The sequence below is a fragment of the Musa acuminata genome, unplaced genomic scaffold, assembly GCF_036884655.1.
Source record: "Musa acuminata AAA Group cultivar baxijiao unplaced genomic scaffold, Cavendish_Baxijiao_AAA HiC_scaffold_1077, whole genome shotgun sequence".
NCBI classification, from domain to species: domain Eukaryota; kingdom Viridiplantae; phylum Streptophyta; class Magnoliopsida; order Zingiberales; family Musaceae; genus Musa; species Musa acuminata.
This window is the reverse complement of record NW_027021291.1, coordinates 388,031-408,300: the sequence shown is the minus strand read 5'-3', so window position 1 is coordinate 408,300 and position 20,270 is coordinate 388,031. Positions and strand designations below refer to the sequence as shown.

Here is a 20,270-nt window from a genome sequence, read left to right as displayed (position 1 = left end):
CGAGAACTCCGGCGGGATACCATAGCGGTCCCGAAGGAGCCCCAGCGACGACTCGCTCACAGTGGAGTCGAGGTCGTGCGGCCACATCAGCGATTCAAGGGCTTTGGTGGCCCGTTCCTCGGACGACGAGCGGGGGCTCGCCAACGCCACCTCACCAGCAGCACCAGAAAAAGGAGGCAAAGAAGGAGACAACGACGGAGGGGAAGCCATCCTTACCGAGCTTTTGGGAAGGCAGGGCGACTGAAGAGTGCTAGGTCGAGTCACCCAGAGAAGGGGTTGAAGCAAATGCAGGTACCAAGAAGTGAAAGAGACCGACGGAGCGCTATTTATAGCCTGCTTCCCGCCGAAGCGGCGACCCTTCCCCTCCTGAGATATGCTACGAAGACGCAAAGGCCGTATCGCCATAACTTCGGCTGGTACGGCTCTTAATCACAGTGCGGTGCGAAGTACGGAGCCCCTAATCATGTCAACCTCGAAAACCGACGACGCCCGAAAGGCGTGGCCCTTTGATCTTCCCCAGGCAAAAGGCAACCCGGTTGACTGCGCCCGCACAATGGTCAAAAACGACCAAAACACCGATCGAAAGCCAAGTATCGCCTCGTCCGTGTTACAACCGGGGCCATCGCCTCGGTTACAGCCTGCCCGAACCGAGCGCCTCGGCTTTACGCCATCCCGAGACACACCTGAGCGGTCACCCCGCCCACGTTGTGCTCCTCGGCCCTCAGCTTTACGCATCCCGAGACACACCTGAGCGGTCACCCCGCCCACGTTGTGCTCCTCGACCCTCAGCTTTACGCCATCCGGAGACACACCTGAGCGGTCACCCCGCCCACGTTGTGCTCCTCGGCCCTCAGCTTTACGCATCCCGAGACACACCTGAGCGGTCACCCCGCCCACGTTGATCGAGGCAGGGGTGACCAGGAAGTATCAGATGATAAGGATCACTAGCTAAAATGTACTTTGGCTCACATACATTACCTTCACAAATCTGGATAATATAATGCGCAAGTAAAAAAGCCAGCTGTAGAAGAAGCAATTGCCCAAAGCAAAACAAATATCACTGGTAACCAATATAAGCATAAGTGCTCAAACCATCTTTGACTATTAAGGACTGAAAATTAATTCCATGTGTTTGAGTTGAAACATCTGTTATTGTGCTAATAAACATAATATGCTTTGTTCTTTTGTTTCATCACGTATGGAAGCTTCTGATTTCTCTCATCCTATTTGAGCTTGCTTTCCTATTTACATGTTTATTCTCTTTTATGCATACTCCTCAAATAATGACATTTACAATATAATCAAAACACACTCAATTGCATAGAATCTCCAAACTTGATTCCAGAGAAGACACTAGGTTTAGTGGACACCAAACTCCTTAGGAATGATGAGGATTAAATAATCTGATTCAAATAGGTCCAATTCTAACCCTACATACTATGATCTACATGTACCTGACAAAATGAAAGCAAATGAGAAACTTAAAAGGCTTCAGCGAAGAAAAGAAAATTGATTACTTTGGTAAATCAAGAAGTTCGTTAGCATCCATGGGAACGGTCTTCGTCATCATAGCAACCGCCCAATCGCCCAAGGGGGCCAAGAAGCCAAATAAAACCCTTCTCTTCGCGGCCTAAGCAACAGGAAGAAGAAAGGTTGTCGATAGCGAACGCGACAATATATTTCCTTTTTTCGTTTTCATCCCCCTCGATCTCGAATCGGACGGACGAGTTCTCACTTCGCGATCCAGATGTCTGCGGCGGCTATCGCCTGCAGTAGAGGCGCCGCCACGTTCGGGTTTCGTTGCTGGTCGCTGATGCGGCTGCCGGCGGCGCAAGTCGGGTACCCTCGGTCCAATTTATCGCTGCTGCAGCGCTTCACTTCGGACGAGAGCAACGGGAGTAGGGCTTGCCTTATCGACACGCTCGCTCTGGTACTGCGCTACCTTATCGGTGTTCGACTGATGGGAGGGGGTCTTGGTTGCGCTACAGGTGTTTGTGTTTTTGCTTGTGTAGGTCAAGAAGTTGGAGAAGGAAGGGGTCCCGTCGAAGCAAGCGGAGGCCATAACGAAGGTTTTGAACGAGATCGCCCGCTCCCTTGGGTCCAAGCCCGAGATACAGAGGGTTTGATCTCTTTTTATGTTTCTTGAGACCTTTTTCATATCAGTTTAAGTAATTGAATGCTCACTATATATTAGTTATTTCTATTGTGAATTGACAAACTGAGCATGAGTTTTCGGTACATCCACTGTGAGAATAGTTTAAAATGAGTCTAGAAACTTCAATCTATGTTTAAGTTATTGATTTAGTTTGGATAGATTTGATCACAAGTCTGTGTGGTAGCATCAACAAGCATCTTTTTTGTTAGTATAGCTAATATTGCATGCACAAGTGTTTCTAGCTATGTTTTTGTTATGCTGCAATTTTATGAAGTGACGCATAATGCATGAAAATTTATGGCAGACTTCCAGAACTGATACTTTTCTAGCTTGAAAAAATTGAACAATTAGTGTGTATTTTTTCCACTGCCATTTCCACCAATGTCAGTAGCTTTGCTACTACCGATATTTGTTAAGAAGTTGTTTTACTAAACACTTATTTGATCAGATAATCACTTCGAAGTTAACAGACCTTTTATGATTAGACATATCGCAAGCATTTGCAATCATTTCCATAAATATTCTTCCCAAAGGAACGTTTCAGAAATTTTTGATGAAGACACCCTAAAGTACTTGTGAACATGTTGAACTTTATCATGCCATATTTGAAATTAGCAGTTTCAACAAGCTTGGACATCAAAGCATGGAATTAATATCATTCAGTAAAGGTACATCTCAATTGGATTGTGAACATGTTAGTCAGTCTTGTGATGTATCAACTGATAGCTGATTTATCTATTATAATACTACATGAGGGTAACAAGTTTGTCGATTTACAGTTCATTAGGCACTCTGTTCAGATTCTACTCTATATACTCTTTTTTTTTTAAACTTATGTCATATGATTGCAGGATCAACACTATCCAATGCTGCAACGAGAGACAGAAGAAAATCTTCGAGTTGATATCGAGAAAATGCATAGTGAACTTAGGTCTGGTTTGCATTGAAGTATATAACAGATTAGTAAGCCAATTATATCCAGATTAATACTTCTTTCTTTAATTTAAACTCACTGTCTTAAACAGATATGAAATCGACAAGGTAATTGCTGGGCAGCGCTTGGATCTAATCCTCGAGAGACGGTAAGGGATGTTAATGTCTATTTGATAATGGAATATGTGGTGATACCTCAGGCTGAATTGTTGTCCATATTTGTTACAGAAAATACACTTTTTTAATTTAACAACTAGGTTAACCATGCTAGTTCAGATGAAGAGTTCATGTTGTAGGTAACAAAAAACAAGAGTTCATATTGATTTGAATTCTGATTTATCATCAAGACGTTCTGGTCTGAGTGTTGCTAGATCACTGTGCTAATGTTGATCCAATGTTTCATTTGACTTTGTTCATTTTTTATCACCTTTGTTATGCCTGGAGCAAACAAATAGGACTACCATCAGTAGCATCGATCAATGATTATGTATGTGCTTATTGCAAGTAGCTTTTCATTTTTAATGTGCTGTACCGGATGAATGTAGTAGCTTTAATTTTAACTTCTTTTTTCTAATTGTTTAGGCGCATACGTCACAAGTTACGTGACAAGTTAGCCAAACAAAATGCAGAAACCACATAACTTATTACCAAAATCGAGAGGGTAAGTTTCCTAGATTAAGGAGAAAAAATTACTGATAATTCTGTCCGTAGTTTTTGGTTTAGTATGTCTAAATTTGGTTTATCTTTGTAAATTTTCTAGGAAATCCTTGCATTAAGGGCACAGCTAGACGCAGCAAAATATGATGCCACAAAGTTCTGCATCGTTACTGTTGTTTCTATATGTGCTGTTGCTTGTCAGATTGCGGCTCTCACGTCCAGTCCCTCGCGTGTAGAAGCGGCTGAGGAGATCCCCAAGGACAAATGATTGATTTATCAATTCTAACCCTACATACTATGATCTACATGTACCTGACAAAATGAAAGCAAATGAGAAACTTAAAAGGCTTCAGCGAAGAAAAGAAAATTGATTACTTTGGTAAATCAATAAAAATCTGCTACGGGAACGGGTGGAGAAAGTTCGTTAGCATCCATGGGAACGGTCTTCGTCATCATAGCAACCGCCCAACCGCCCAAGGGGGCCAAGAAGCCAAATAAAACCCTTCTCTTCGCGGCCTAAGCAACAGGAAGAAGAAAGGTTGTCGATAGCGAACGCGACAATATATTTCCTTTTTTCGTTTTCATCCCCCTCGATCTCGAATCGGACGGACGAGTTCTCACTTCGCGATCCAGATGTCTGCGGCGGCTATCGCCTGCAGTAGAGGCGCCGCCGCGTTCGGGTTTCGTTGCTGGTCGCTGATGCGGCTGCTGGCGGCGCAAGTCGGGTGCCCTCGGTCCAATTTATCGCTGCTGCAGCGCTTCACTTCGGACGAGAGCAACGGGAGTAGGGCTTGCCTTATCGACACGCTCGCTCTGGTACTGCGCTACCTTATCAGTGTTCGATTGATGGGACAACTACCTTAGGGCTTCCCCCAACCTGCAGTTTGCTGTGGTGAGTGGTTGACAGCCTCGTGCGCCATCATAAGTACACACCCTGGAAAGGCAGGCGAAGGCAAGTGAAGCCCATCGACTCCGACAGCTCATTAGGTGAGAAGGAAGGAGATATAATACTCCATTGGGACAGAGAGACGCCCCTATTCTTTCTTCTATGGTCCCATTAAAGTCAGCAGCGCCACTTCCATCATGGGGCGTCTGAACCCAGGCAAGCTTCATGGGCGGAAATAATGGCAACAAGACTGGCTGACGTCACTTGTCCCATCACGCCTTAGCACCGGGTCAAACTGGCCAACACGTTGATCGAGGCACCATTAATACCAGTCTGTTTCCTGCCAAAAGTCAAGTCTAACACGCTGACCAAGGCATATTAATGTCGACCTGCCCCCTGCAAGTGGGCAGCTTAGGAAGCAGATTGCTTCCCTATAAATACCCTCTCGCTCATTAGAAGAAAAAGGGACGGACAGAGAAACACTCCCTCTTCAACCACCCTCTAGTTCATGGGGGACTCGGAAGACATTTGAAAACACTTCTGCTTCTCTTCCTCCAAAACCCTCTCCACATCATCGCTAACTTGATCGTCGGAGGGGTCGGGCCGAGCCTCCGACCCGACCTGTGTGCAGGAACGAAGGCGAGGTGGCCTCTTCTCGGTGCTGCTGCGGAGTTGCCGACCCGATCTACCGCCCCGAACCACAGTGCTCGGCCGCCAGGAAACCCCGAGGGACGTCTCCCGAGATCCCCAACATCTGGACCCTAGAACCGAGCCGCGTCGGCCCCGAGGCCACGGCTTAAAAAGTTACCTACCGTAACATTTTGGTGCTAGAAGGAGGGCCCGGAATGACAGTACGTTAACCTTCTCTTGGGTTGCTCCACTGCAGCCGACCTGCACCAGCAGCAGCGACTTCTGGGGCTCCACGCGCGACCAGCCCGCGCGCCTCGGCTTCTCGGCCCCACGCGCGCGGCCAGACCGCGCGCCTCGGCCCCTCGGCCCCACCCGCCTGGACCCCTCGGTCCCACGCGCACGGCTGAACCGCCCGCGTCGGCCCCACGCACGCGAACAGCCCGCCCGCGTCGGCAATCCGCACGCGAACAGCCCGCCCGCGTCGGCACCACGCGCGCGAACAGCCCACCCACGTCGGCACCCCACGCGCGAATAGCCCGCCCGCGTCGGCGCCCCGCGCACGAACAGCCAGCGCAGCTTGCTGCCTCGGCCCCTCAGCACCGTGCGCAGCCAACGCTGCCTCGACCCCTCGGTCGCACGCGCGCGGCGAGCCCGACCGCGTCTGTCACGCCCCTCCAAAATATCGACAATATTTAAAATTTTCATCACAACAAACCCAGGATCCAAACACACATTTGAGGTCACTAAGAAAACATTCAGATCAAAATTTCACCTCTATAGTCTACAAATTCATAACCCTGTGCAATTCATAAACATACCACACATCACTTGATAATTCATACAATCTGAACTCGACTCATCAAAATAATAACCACAACATAAATTCACAAGTGGGGAAGTCTATGCAGTCACCAAACCAACGATTACCATAAGATCATATCATTACATGAATTTAACTTAACATTCCAAAATCCTATACATGAGGGATCCTTTATCTTACACAAAATCCACAGGTTTAGATTCATCGTCACATTTCATAAGATGCAGAGTATCTTATACAACAAATACACATATGCTAACAAAGATCTGCCCAAAATCTTCTAAACTTTCCACCGCCTCAGCCCAATCTTAACATTTAAGCAAGCAATACGCTATCCTGAAAAATTTATCAACAAACGGGGTGAGCATAAAGAGCTCAGCAAGTGACTAACATATCCATATCAAAATAGTACAATTTCCAAAGAGATACAGTTTCAAAATACAAGGCAGAATATACGATTTCGTAGACATAATATCATTAAGAGCAGAAACACAATGGTCCTTTCAATCTTACATATTTGGTTCCTGACAGATGGGGCATAGAGTAATTGGAGCATATCAGTAACAAAGGAAACATATCGGAGCTTATCAATGGCATATAAAATGTTCCGAAGCATATCAACGGCATGTGGAACATTTCGAAGCAAAATCATCAGTGAATGAAGCATTTCAGAGCATATCCAAAAACAAATATCGTACAGAAGCTCAAACGTCGTCCTTGACGTTGCAATCATATCATTCTTATCCAGAGCATGAACAGAAACAACTCACCAAAACTCTGGATGTCATATCAAACATATAGAAGGTGTAGTGGGATCTCAGTCAGAATGTGATTCATCCATTTCTGAATGACCACCTGACAAAAGTCTCCCACGTCTGGGAGCTCCATCCACCCACGTCTAGGTGAAGTCAGAGGGGGCCGGCAGAGCATCGCAGGCTCTAAGCACATACCCTTTACCATTTCTGGCAAAGGTCCAGAATATCCCACAGAGCGGGACCCCACATAGCAGGTAATAAGCGCATACCCTTTACCATTTCTTGCAAAGGTCCAGACAATCCCACACACCAGAGTACAAGAGGGCAGTTTTAACAATAAGTAGTGTTAATGTAAACACCTTTTTCTTAGCCGTGACCCGGGGGGGGCGTCTCGGCTCGTTCGGGGGTCCGAATGGCGGGAATCTCCCTGGGGCGTTGCTCGGCTCCACTAAGGAGGTCGGGTGCGGCCTCGGACTCGGGGCGTCGCTGCGACTCCTCCCGGGCGGGGACTTCTCGCCTGCACGTCCGGACGGGGGGCCCGGGCTTTGTACCTGCACAAAGGTCGGGTCGGGGTGCTCGACCCGACCCCTCCGACGATCACTGTTAGAGAATGATGTGGGGGCCTTTTTTGGTGCAGGGAGAGTTTCTCTTTTCTTTCTCCCCCCTTCCCCTTTCGCTCGGGGACGTTTATAGGGGGGGCTCGGCCTTATCGGGCATGCCATCGCGTCGGTCGGGGCCGTACCTCTGATGGCGTCCGACATCGCCGAGGATGTTGCGTGGGGGAGCGGGGATCGCAGGGTATGGGCGAGCTTCAACCGTTACCTGCTTCTGTCCCGTCCGATTGTGCTGGGTCAACCGAGGGGCTGTGGGCTCAGTGAGGCTGACATCCGGACGTGGGTTGTCACCCTCGTTGCTTCCCCTTGGGCGCCGCGCCTGTCCACGTGCGGGGGATGTTGCCGGGAGTGGGGTCTGCCATTTTTTGTCATATCATATTCCCCCCCCAAAGGAAGCCATGGCTCGGCATCGGATGGAGGGGATTCGAGGCGTGGCTTTGATCGGTAGGCGGTGGTTCTCTTCGCGGTTCATGATTGAGACATATGTCCGGGGCGGAAAAGCCGCGTTGCGGAGGCGCTTTGGGTGACGTGCGGCCGAGGAGCACGTCTCGGGCGGGCTGGCCGCGCCGAGGAGGTGGTCTCGGGGACATGCGGCCGAGGAGCACGTCTCGGGCGGGCTGGCCGCGCCGAGGAGGTGGTCTCGGGGTCATGCGGCCGAGGAGCACGTCTCGGGCGGGCTGGCCACGCCGGCCGAGGAGCACGTCTCGGGCGGGCTGGCCACGCCGAGGAGGTGGTCTCGGGGTCATGCGGCCGAGGAACACGTCTCAGGCGGGCTGGCCGCGCCGAGGAGGTGGTCTCGGGGTCATGCGGCCGAGGAGCACGTCTCGGGTGGGCTGGCCGCGCCGAGGAGGTGGTCTCGGGGACATGCGGCCGAGGAGCACGTCTCGGGCGGGCTGGCCGCGCCGAGGAGGTGGTCTCGGGGTCATGCGGCCGAGGAGCACGCCTCGGGCGGGCTGGCCGCGGCCGAGGAGGTGGTCTCGGGGACATGCGGCCGAGGAGCACATCTCGGGCGGGCTGGCCGCGCCGAGGAGGTGGTCTCGGGGTCATGCGACCGAGGAACACGTCTCGGGCGGGCTGGCCGCGCCGAGGAGGTGGTCTCGGGGTCATGCGGCCGAGGAGCATGTCTCGGGCGGGCTGGCCGCGCCGAGGAGGTGGTCTCGGGGTCATGCGGCCGAGGAACACGTCTCGGGCGGGCTGGCCGCGCCGAGGAGGTGGTCTCGGGGTCATGCGGCCGAGGAGCACGTCTCGGGCGGGCTGGCCGCGCCGAGGAGGTGGTCTTGGGGTCATGCGGCCGAGGAACACGTCTCGGGCGGGCTGGCCGCGCCGAGGAGGTGGTCTCGGGGTCATGCGGCCGAGGAGCACGTCTCGGGCGGGTTGGCCACGCCGAGGAGGTGGTCTCGGGGTCATGCGGCCGAGGAACACGTCTCGGGCGGGTTGGCCGCGCCGAGGAGGTGGTCTCAGGGTCATGCGGCCGAGGAGCACGTCTTGGGCGGGCTGGCCGCGCCGAGGACGTGGTCTCGGGGACATGCGGCCGAGGGGCCCGTTGGCCCTCCCCTGCAGTAACCTTGGGTCCGCATTTATGATAGGATGTTCGTTGGACTTCCCTGACGCGACGAGTGAGGGTGCAGATGAGCTGTCGGCCGCTATGGGGAGACGAAGGGACGTCTCTCTTGGCAGGATTTTTCTTATATAAATGGCGCATTCGGCCCGTCTCATGAGTTTTGCTGCTGAGCCTCGGCCCTCGTCGTCCTTTCTGTCATCGCACCTTCTCCTCTCCTGTACCGTCATTCCCCAATCGCTCCCTCGTCGTCCCTCTTGTTCGTTTCAAAGCCGGTAAGGATGCCCCTCTCGCCCGTCTCTTCACCTTTGTTCCCCGATAGAGCCCGGGAGAGCACGCCTCCGCCCTCCCCAGACGAGGAGGCGGCGCGAGCCCTTGAGGCTCTAATGTGGCCGCACGACCTTGACTCGGCGGTGAGTGGGTCGTCGCTGGAGAAGCTCCGGGATCGTTATCACATCCCGGAGGAGTTTGTCCTAGTTGCGCCTGATCCGGGGCAGCGGTCATACGACCCGATCCCCCGAGGTTTCGTGCTGACTCAAGATGCCCTAGAGGCTGGGTTGCACCTCCCCCTTCACCCTATCATTGTCTCCTGTCTTTCTTTGTGGCGGGTTTCACCTTCCCAGGTGGCGCCTAACTCATGGCGTTACCTAGTAGCGTTCTTAGGGGAATGTCATTATGCTAACATCACCCCTACCCGAAACCTCTTTCTCTCCTGTTTCCGCCTTCTCAAGGGGCCGGGGGGCTATTTCGTGTCAGCCCGGGCTGGCTTTCGTGTCGGGGGAGCCCCTTCGAACAACAAAGGGTGGAAGGGGCGGTTTTTCTATGTTAGCTGGTCGAAGGATTGGGGCTTCGGAGTTCGGTGGGCAGTGAGGGTGATAGATAACACAGTCCCGGATTTGAACGACGAGGAGCGTCGGGACCTAAAGAGGCTTCGGGCAATCCTTCCCGGTTCTCAGGCCATCCGAGCTATGACCGAGGAGTGGCTGGCCGAGGCGGGTCTTAGCCCGGCTTTCGGGGGTATGTTTATAGCGGGTGTTCCCCGTGTTTTGTTTGTTTCCGTAGTTTATGATGGTTTGCTTGTTTCCTTTGTAGGAATGAAGCTTCTGTCACTCCGCAGTGGTCGGTCATCGTCGGCTCCTTCCCCACGCCCGTCCGCTGCTTCCTCTCCGCACTCCTCAGGCGACCCGTTACCCGACTCGGCGGGTGCTCCATTAGAGATTCCGGAGGGGCGCCCGTCAAAGAAGGCGAAGACGGCTGGTCCCGGGAAAGTCAAGGCGGGGGCCACCTCTTCGACAACCGTGGGCGCAAAGGGGACCGCTCGGGACGAAGGGCCCTCCCGAGTTGATGGGCCTAGCCAAGGGGCGGCCGGGAAGAGGTCGAGCCTGCCTACGGTGGATGACCTGTGCGGGCTACGTCCGGGGGCCGACGAGCCCCTGTGGTCGTTGGTGATGGGCGAGCTTCCACCGGGGGAGGCTTCCGACCCGCTAGTCGCCCGCTGGAAGGGGCTGTCCCGAGGGGAGAAGGTGTGGGCCGGGGGAGATCCCTCGGCTACTTTTCTTCGGGGCGTGCTCCACCCCGATCTGGCTCGGGACCTATATACCCTGCCCTCGGAGGCCATGCTCAACAAGGCGGGGAGGTTTCTGACACTGGTGAGGGTTTTGCTAACTTCGGGCGTCCCTGTAACTGCGCGCTGACCCTCCTTTTTCTGTGGCAGGGCCTCCACTACTCGACGGCGCTGATGGACCGAGTGCGTAATGCTGGCCAGGTAATCTGGACCCTCAGCGAGCAAAACTTCGAGTTGTGCCGCCAGCTAGAGGAAGTTCGGGCCGGTTCGGGCCCAGAGGCGGTAGCGGCCGCGGAAAAGCGCGCGACTGAATCCGAGGAGGAGGTGGCGCGTCTGGAGGCAGAGCTCGAGCAGTCGGGCAACTTAGTCAAGGAACTCCAAGAGTTTCTTCGTTTGGATCGGGCCGAGCTTCGCCTACTGAAGTCGGAGGCACTTGGCCTCACCAAGAGGGCGGAGAAGGCCGAAGCTGAGGCCCGCGCTGCTTCCGATGCGCTAGCCGAGGAGGTTCGCCTTCGCCCGTCAAAAGATAAAGAGGCGGTCGAAGCTTATAAGAAGTCCGAGAACTTTGAGCTCGGACTGACCCGAATGGGGTGAGTATCTTACGAGTATGGATATAGAATTGCCCTAGGTCGCTTTGGCTCATGCCCTTCTGGCTCCGAGGTGGAAAGGGACCCGTTTGCCTCTCATCCCGTGGACCTGGAGGTGGACATGCCGGAGGACGTGCCTTTCGACGATCGCCCAGAGACTCCAGGAGAGTGATGAGTTTGGTTTTTGTATGTCGGAGTCGGAGTCGGGGTCGAGGGTGTGAGGGGTCTGTCTGTTCCTTACCGTTACGCTTCTGTACCCCCTTTTAAAATAAAATGCTCTTTTCTTCCGGTTTCTGTGTTTGCGTAGTGTCTGCATTCTTCAGATGAAGTATTTCCTAAGGTTCTGTATGTTCCAAGTCCTGGGTATGGGGTCGCCATCCATTGTTGCAAGTCGGAACATCCCTGGTCGGGACACTCCGATGACTCGATAGGGTCCTTCCCACTTCGGGGCCAGTTTCCCCCTTACTCGGGTCGGGTGGCTGACCTCGATTTTGCGCAGGACCAGGTCTTCTAGCTTTATCGATCGGGGTCGTACCCTCCGGTTGTAGACCCTTGCTACGGCTCTTTTGTAAGAAAGGGTTTTCCGGTGCGCGTCGGCCCGTCTTTCTTCGAGCAAATCCAGGTTGGATCGGAGCCCTTCGCCCGAGGCCTCTTCGCCGTAGCCTGCTGCCCGCGGAGTCGGGACAGCCACTTCGGATGGTAATACGGCCTCGGTCCCGAACGTGAGGCTGTAGGGAGACTCCCCCGTTGGGGTCTTAGGGGTAGTGCGCAGCGCCCATAGGACGCTCGGGAGCTCGTCGATCCAGGCCGATCGGGCAGCGGACACTCTTCTCTTGAGACCGTCGATGATGGACCGGTTGGTTACTTCAGCTAATCCGTTCGCCTGGGGGTAAGCCACCGAGCTGAACCTCAGCTGAATCTTGTGCTTGGCGCAAAACTCTTGGAACCTCCTACCGGCGAACTGAGGTCCATTGTCGGTGACGATGGACCGGGGCAGACCAAACCGAGTTACGAGGTTTCTCCACACGAACATTTGCACTTGTGACTCCGTGATGGTTGCTAGGGGCTCGGCTTCGACCCACCTGGTAAAGTAGTCCACTCCTACGATGATGTATTTCCGCTGCCCGGAAGCGGGTGGGAGAGGTCCGAGTATGTCCAGTCCCCACTGCGCGAATGGCCAAGCACAGTCGACGGGGGTGAACAAGACCGCCGGCCGTCGGGCGGTGCGGGCGTGCTCCTGGCATGAGTTGCATCGCCGCACGAAAGCTTTCGCGTCCTGGCGCATGGTCGGCCAGTAGTATCCCTGTCGGAGTATCTTGTGCGCCAGGGCTCGTTCGCCTATGTGTTCCCCGCAGGCCCCTTCATGCATGTCGGACAGAACTGTCCGGGCTTCGTTCGGCTCTAGGCAGCGTAACAAGGGGCGCGAGAAAGACTGCTTGTACAGCCGCCCTCCTTCTTCAGAGTACCACGCCTGCGTCCGACGCAAGCGTCGAGCCGTAGTTTCATTGTCGGGTAGGGTTCCGTCCCGCTTGAAGCGTAGCATCTCCTGTACCCAAGTGGCCGGCGCGCCGCCCGTGACTGTGGCGACGATCTCTATGGCTTGGTGAGGGAGCTCTTCGGTCTCGGGTCGAGCCCAGGGTGCCGAGCCGGACGCCAGTCTTGCCAGAGTGTCGGCTCGCTGGTTCTCGCTCCTGGGAACATTCGATAATTCAAACTGGGCGAACTTGGTGGCAAGGCTTTTTACCTGTGCCAGATATTTCGCCATGGTCTGGTCCCGGGCTTCGTATTCGCCGTCGAGCTGCCTAGCCACCAGCTATGAGTCGGTGATGACGCGTATGTCGGTCACCCGCATTTCCAGTGCCAATTGGAGCCCTGCTAGGAGAGCTTCGTATTCTGCTTCATTGTTGGTGGCCCTGAACCCGAAGCGGAAGGAGCGCTCAATCGAGCGGCCGTCAGGTGTCACCAGCACCAGCCTTGCTCCGGCGCCCTTTGCGTTGGACGACCCATCTACGTGGAGAGTCCACGTGTCACGTGGTGGCTCGAGTTCTCTGCCTGTGCTCGGGGTCAGCTCCGCGATAAAGTCTGCCACGGACTGGGCTTTAATGGCGGCCCGAGGTATGTACTGTATGTCGTGCTCGCCAAGCTCTACTGCCCATTTGAGGAGACGCCCTGCAACGTCGAATTTAGACAAAACAAGCCGCAGCGGCCGGTCAATTATTACCTCTATCGGGTGGGCCTGGAAATAAGGGCGGAGCTTTCGTGCTGACAGGACGAGCGCCAGCGCCAGCTTTTCAATTGGCGGGTAGCATCCCTCTGGCCCGCTCAGCATGTGGCTGACATAGTAGACCGACAGTTGGTCGCCGGAGTTTTCCTTGACCATAACCGAACTGACCGCATGCTGGGAGGCGGCGAGGTAGAGACTCAATTTCTCCCCCGAGGAAACTGAAGCGAGTCGGGGGAGGTTGGCCAGGTGTTGCTTCATCTGCTCGAAGGCCCTCTCACATTCTGTCGTCCATCGGAAGTTCTTCGGATCCTTCAAGGCCTTGAAGAAGGGGAGGCAGCGATCTCCCGATCGGGAAAGGAATCGTGATAGGGAGACTAGCCTCCCGTTAAGGTGCTGTAGGTCTCTGATCGTCCGAGGGGGCTGCATGTCAATGATAGCCTGGACCTTTTTCGGGTTGGCGTCGATCCCCCTCTCGTGTATGATGAATCCGAGGAATTTTCCCGAGGTTACGCCAAAGGCGCACTTGGCGGGGTTGAGGCGCAGGCTGAACCTCCGCAGGGTGTCGAATGTTTCAGCCAGGTCGGAAGAATGAGCTTCCGCTGTTCGGCTCTTCACGATCATGTCGTCGACATATATCTCCATGTTTCGTCCAATCTGGCGGGCGAACATCCTGTTCACCGTCCTCTGGTAGGTGGCCCCGGCATTTTTCAACCCGAACGGCATGACTTTGTAAAAATATACCCCTTGTTCGGTGAGGAAGGCTGTGTGTTCTTGGTCTTCGGGTGCCATCCTGATTTGGTTGTACCCGGAGAAAGCATCCATAAACGAGAGACGGGCGTGGCCGGCCGTGGCGTCGACTAGCTGGTCGATCTTCGGCAGGGGGTAGCAATCTTTTGGGCAAGCATTGTTGAGACTAGTATAGTCAATGCACATCCGACAGCTTCCATTAGGCTTTTTGACAAGGACTACATTGGAGAGCCATTGTGGGTACCTGGCCTCTTCTATGAAACCGGCCGCCAGAAGTCGGTTTACCTCTTCTCGGATGGCCAGCTGCCGATCTGGGGCCTGCCGCCTGGGCCTCTGTTTCACCGGACGAGCGTCGGACGAGATGTTTAGGTGGTGCAGCGCAACTTCCGGGTGGACTCCTACTAGGTCAGATGACGTCCAAGCGAAGATGTCGGCGTTGGCTTGCAGAAGGTCGACGAGCTGCCGTTGCTCCTGTTCGGGCAGTCCCGACCCGATTTTGACTGTTTGGTCGGGGCTGCCTTTGATCAGCGGCACGTCGATGGTGAATTCCTTCGGCTCGGGGCGGGGAGTCAGCTTTTTTTCCCTCCCGGGGGTCTTCTAGCGGGGATTGGACCCTCGCTCTCTTGTTTAGCGACCCGGCAGTCAAGTAGCAGCGCCCGGATTCCCAGGAGTTCCCTGCTACCTCCCCGACCCCATCGTGGGTCGGGAATTTGATGGTTCGGTAGTAAGTTGAGATGACGGCTCAGATCTTGTTGAGGGTTGGCCGTCCGAGGATGGCGTTGTATGCCGTGGGGAGGTCGACCACCAGAAAGGAGGTCATCACTGTTTTTGTCTTCGGGAAAACTCCCAAAGTTAGGGGCAGGGTGATAACCCCAAGTGACGAGATTGAGGCGCCGGTGAACCCCGTGAGCGTCGAGCATACCGGCTTCATGTTCTCCTTGACCAGGCCGAGCTTTTGGAAGGCGTCCCAATAAAGTATATTGGCCGAGCTTCCGATGTCGACCATGATCCTTCTCACTTGCGCGTTGGCGATCCTGGCTGATATCACCAACGCGTCATCATGTTCGGCTAGCCCAGGTTCCCCGGTCGGGAAGGTGACTTCGGGTCCTTTTGCATGTTGGAAGCTTCAGCTCGGGAGGCCCTGGCGCGTGCCTTTCCGCCCGCCATAGAGTTTCCTCCTGACGCAGGCCCGCCGGTTATGACATCTATGTGCCGCTCGATGGGACCCTCCGGGCGTGGTGAAAGCTCCTTAACTGGCCGGTGTCGTGACCGGGCTGTCGGTGGAAACGGCAGTATTTAGAGCGGTCCGCGAGCTCGCGCGGGCTCCTCATCGGGTGGGGGTCTTTGAGAAGGCCTTTCTCCTTAATGTGGAGAAATATTTCGGTCCGAGAGGAGTTCAGGCCCGGGGGGGGGGGACCTAGGTACCGCATCGTTGGGGCCGCTGGCCCTACGCCGGGAGGTAGCGGGCTGTTGTTGCCGGGACTGCTCCGGCTTGAGCCTCTTGCGCTCGTCGCGCTTGCCGACCATCCATGCTTCAGCCGCGATGAACTGGTTCGCACGCTGGAGCATTTCAGGTACCGAAGTGGGGGGTCGCTCTACCAGAGACCAAAAGAATCGGGTAGGCCGCAGGCCCATCATGAATGCCTGCATCATCAAAGAAGGGTGAGCATCAGACAGCCCGCGAATTTGTGTGGTGAAGCGGTTCACAAAGTGAGAAAGGGGCTCGTCTTCCCTCTGGTTGAGCCCGAGAAGCATTGCCACCGACGGCTTCGGCCGGGCGTGAGCCAGGAAGTTAAGCTCGAAGTCTTTGGCCAATTGGTCGAAAGAGGCGATGGTCGCGGTCTTGAGATTGCTGTACCACGCTCGGGCTGGGCCTCGCAGGGTTGTCGGGAATGCCCTGCACATCAGGGCGTCGGACGTCCCGTATAGCGCCATCTGGGCGCGGAAAGCAGCTACGTGGTCCACCGGGTCGGTGGCTCCGTCGTAGGCATCCAATGAAGGGAGCCGAAAATGCGACGGGATCGCTTGCTCTTGAATCTCGGGGGTGAAAGGGGACCCCTGGCGTTGCTCGGCCCCCGTGTCTCCCCTGGCCTGGCGAACCTCACGCTGCACCTCGTCCAGTCGGTGGCCTACGAGGCGCAGCTGGGACCATAGGCCCTCCGCCGAGTCTGAAATTGGGGCCACGGGCGTCGGGCGCGCCGCTGGATCCTCCGCTCCTCGACTCCCGGGTCGGGTCGATTGTCCCGGAGGTGAGGCGGGAGACTCGGGAAGCGGTGCGGGGGTCTGAGCGGCGGGCCGTTGCCGTGGTGGAGGTAGGGTTGAGTGCGAAGACGTCGGATGAGAGACTAGTGGGACGATGGTTTGCATCACCCCCATAAGAGCCCGGACCTGGTGAGTGAGGTCATAGAAGGCTTCGGGTGGCACGGGTGACGGGCCGCCGGGATTGGCGATGGGTGGCGATAGACCCGGGTCGTTGAACAATCGCCAAAAGCGCTCCGAGATCGCAGCGGGGCGCTCGTCCCGAACTCCCTCCTGTCGAGGATGTTCTTCCGTTGCGTCGGCCGTGTGAGACCTGACGGCTGGGGGTTCGTCGGAGTGAGCCTGTTGATCGCCTGACATTCGGAGGTTCATGTTAGGATCGAGAGCACTAAGAGGGGGGGGTGAATTAGTGCAGCGGAAATCTTTCTGCGATTAAAAACGAAAGCTGCATTTGTTTGATAAAAACGATTTCGATGTAAAAGCTGATTCTAAGATTACTTAAGATTAAGCGCAGTTTACGTCTAAACACAATTTACATTTAAACTCAGTTTGCGTCTAAATACAGTTTGCGTCTAAACGCAGTTTTGCGTCTAAACACAGTTTTACGTCTAAACGCAGTTTTGCATCTAAACTCAATTTACGTCTAAACGCAGTTTTACGTCTAAATGCAGTTTGCGTCTAAAAGTAGTTTTACGTCTAAAACACAGTTTTACGTTTAAACAAAGTTTACACAGTTTACGTCTAAACGCAGTTTTACGTCTAAACGCAGTTTGCGTCTAAACGTAGTTTTACGTCTAAACGCAGTTTGCGTCTAAAAGTAGTTTTACGTCTAAAACACAGTTTTATGTTTAAACACAGTTTACACAGTTTACGTCTAAACGCAGTTTTACGTCTAAACGTAGTTTTACGTGTAAACGCAGTTTGCGTCTAAACGCAGTTTTACGTCTAAACGCAGTTTGCGTCTAAAAGTAGTTTTACGTCTAAAACACAGTTTAAAAGGGATCTGATTTTAGAAACTCGTTCGTAAAAGCGCAGAAGACAGTTTTGCAGAATCAAAACGTAAATGTAAACTGATCGTACGAAAAACAGAGATTTACGTCTGAATGCAGATTCGAAAAGATCAGCACTTAGAACTTGTTCGTAAAGGCGCAGAGAGCAATAGTTATGTAGGAGGTTTGCAGCAATGATAAGGAACTCAAAAATAAACACAAACCAGAGATTTAGAGTGGTTCGGTCAGTCTTGACCTACTCCACTTTTGGCTTCCTCTACCGACGAGGTCACCGACGTCAACTAGCTGCCTTCCTTCAATGGGCGAAGGCCAACTGCCCTTTTACAGTTTCACTCCTTTTGACGGGCTCAGGAGACAACCCTTACAGATCCTTTCTCTCCTCTCTTTACAACTCAAGACTTGAAGAACAGAAAGAGGAGAACTTTTGGACTTTTCACAAGTTTGAGCTCTTAGAATCACAGAAAAGATCAAGAATTCGTAGTGGATCTGTATCCTTTCTGTGCTGAATGGGTGGGGTATTTATAGGCCCCAACCCGGTTCAAACTTCGAGCTCAAAACGATCAAATCCCGGATTTCCGGGATCAGGCGGTTGCACCTCTTGATTGGAGAGGTTGCACCGCCTGGCAGAGCTCGAAGTCTGAGCTCAGGCGGTTGCACCTCTTGACTGGAGAGGTTGCACCGCCTGGCAGAGCTCGAAGACTGAGCCCAGGCGGATGCACCTTCTCTGTCAGGGGTGGTTGCACCTCTCTGCCAGAGCTCGAAGACCGAGCTCAAGCGGTGCATCCCCTGATCAGAGAGGTTTCACCTCTCTGCCAGAGGTGGTTGCACCTCTCTGCCAGAGCTCGAAGACCGAGCTCAGGCGGTGCATCTCCTGGCCAGAGAGGTTGCACCTCTCTTCCAGAGCTCGAAGACCGAGCTCGGTGATTGCATCGCCTGGCAGAGCTCGAAACTTGAGCTCTGGCGGTGCTACCTCTTGACAGAGGAGGTTGCACCGCCCAGTCTCGCTTGGAGACTGAGCCCTGGGCGGTTGCACCGCTTGGCTGGAGCGGTTGCACCGCCCAGTCTCGCTGGGTGACTTAGCCTGGGCGGTGCTACCTCCCTGCCTAGGCGGTTGCACCTCCCACAGCTACTTGGGTCCAAATGGGTTGAACCATTCGACCCAACTTGAGTTCTTCAGGGGCCCAATTGCCCCAGGATTAAGCTAATGGGATCACCTCCCATTTCTAACTTAATCACCGTGCTAACTACGATTAAATCTAAGACAATTTCTGCAGCTTTGCTTCGGTACGTTAATCGCTTCTTCCGGCGAGTTTCCGGTGAACTTCCGTCGATCATCCGATGAACCCTCGGTGATGCTTCTGCGGACTTCCGGCAAACTCCTGGACTTTGCGACGATCCACTTGGCGAGTTCCGACGAGCTTCGCTTGGCAAGCTTCTGGACTTCTCGGATCTGTTCTCGCAGAACCTCCGACGACCGTCCGAACTTCCGTCGAACTCTCGAACTCCCAACGTGATCATGATCTTGACTCCGGAGCAACTCCTGCTGCTTGTCTATCTTTCATCGTAGTTAATCCTGCACACTTATCTCAACACACAGATTAGATAACAAATGACAATTGACTTCATCATCAAAATCCGAGATTCAACAATCTCCCCCTTTTTTATGATGACAATCAATTGATAATGGAGTTATCCTTAACTCCCCCTGTCTACATGCCATAGTTGAGATAAGTCAACCTTGAATTCAAGACCAAGAATTCAAGGGACGTATTGATAAGTTAGATCAGTTAAACTTATCAATACTCCCATCATGATACCCATCATGATGTATCTCTCCAAGAATGATGTCAAAACTTGACATACATCATCAAGTTTGTATGATTGTGTTTGTAACTATTCATCATGTAGTTTGAACATTTTCGCATAAAGCTGTGAAGCACTATTACATGATGCATACATTTGAAATATTCTAGCAAGTTTTGCATTTTCTTCACATGATAAGATATCAACTCAGGGCATAATGCAAACTTTAGCACATGTTCATATATCCCTAGGTGATGCAAGGATGGCATAATCATAGCAGTGTTTATAGCATCACTTATAGACAAAGTATGACACAGACATAATAATCATGACATTGTTTATCAATTCATATATTTCTCCCCATTTGTCATCAACAAAAAGCATAGTAATAATGATACCAGGAGAATAATAGTAAGCTTATAGAGGAATTTTACATAGATTGCTTTGAATACTTCTTCCCCTTTTTGTTATAATCCATTGTATACGTAAAGATTTTGTATAGTAATGATGATACCAAATGCATACACATGAATCACTTCGTCAAATTTATTCATGAAAGTGTACAAAAGAAATCTGTTTTATAGCAATCGAACAAGATTTTGTTGCAGATAGAAACATGGCAATCAAGTGATTTGATCATTCAACATAGTCCGAAAAAAAAATAATTTTAACAAGTCTATTTATTCGGACACATTAACATTGTTAATTCTTTTGTTGTGAAATCAAGGCACAAGGTTTTCAAAACTTTTAGTTTCAAAGCACAATATTCTTAATTCAGACATATACCGAAAAAGAAATGATACGATTAAAGTCCGAGATAACCTTTACCACAAGGCACGAGACAAATGTTTACCAGGATAGATGTTTACAACCAGCACATCAGAAGTGAGTAACATAAGAAGTTTACAACAACAAATGTTCATACAAGTTCATTCATGAGGTGGAAAATTAAAGTGCCTAAACAAGGAGTCAAATTGACTATGAATCTGTTGTAGCTCTGATAGAATTTGATCTTGTCGTTGTTCAATCCGTTCCTGTCTTTGTTCGAATCGGTCCATTCAAATCCCA

The 20,270-nt window shown here is 52.8% G+C and overlaps 1 protein-coding gene across 1 annotated transcript; it reads left to right on the top strand.

The window, feature by feature from the left end:
• The first annotated feature begins 928 nt into the window (after positions 1 to 928).
• LOC135666168 (uncharacterized) lies at positions 929 to 3,463 on the top strand. The gene is made up of 4 exons (XM_065177740.1): positions 929 to 1,930; positions 2,013 to 2,120; positions 3,007 to 3,086; positions 3,181 to 3,463. Exons 1-4 carry the CDS (start codon positions 1,748 to 1,750, stop codon positions 3,239 to 3,241), a joined length of 432 nt encoding a protein of 143 aa, XP_065033812.1. The 5' UTR covers positions 929 to 1,747; the 3' UTR covers positions 3,242 to 3,463.
• Positions 3,464 to 20,270: the final 16,807 nt, after the last annotated feature.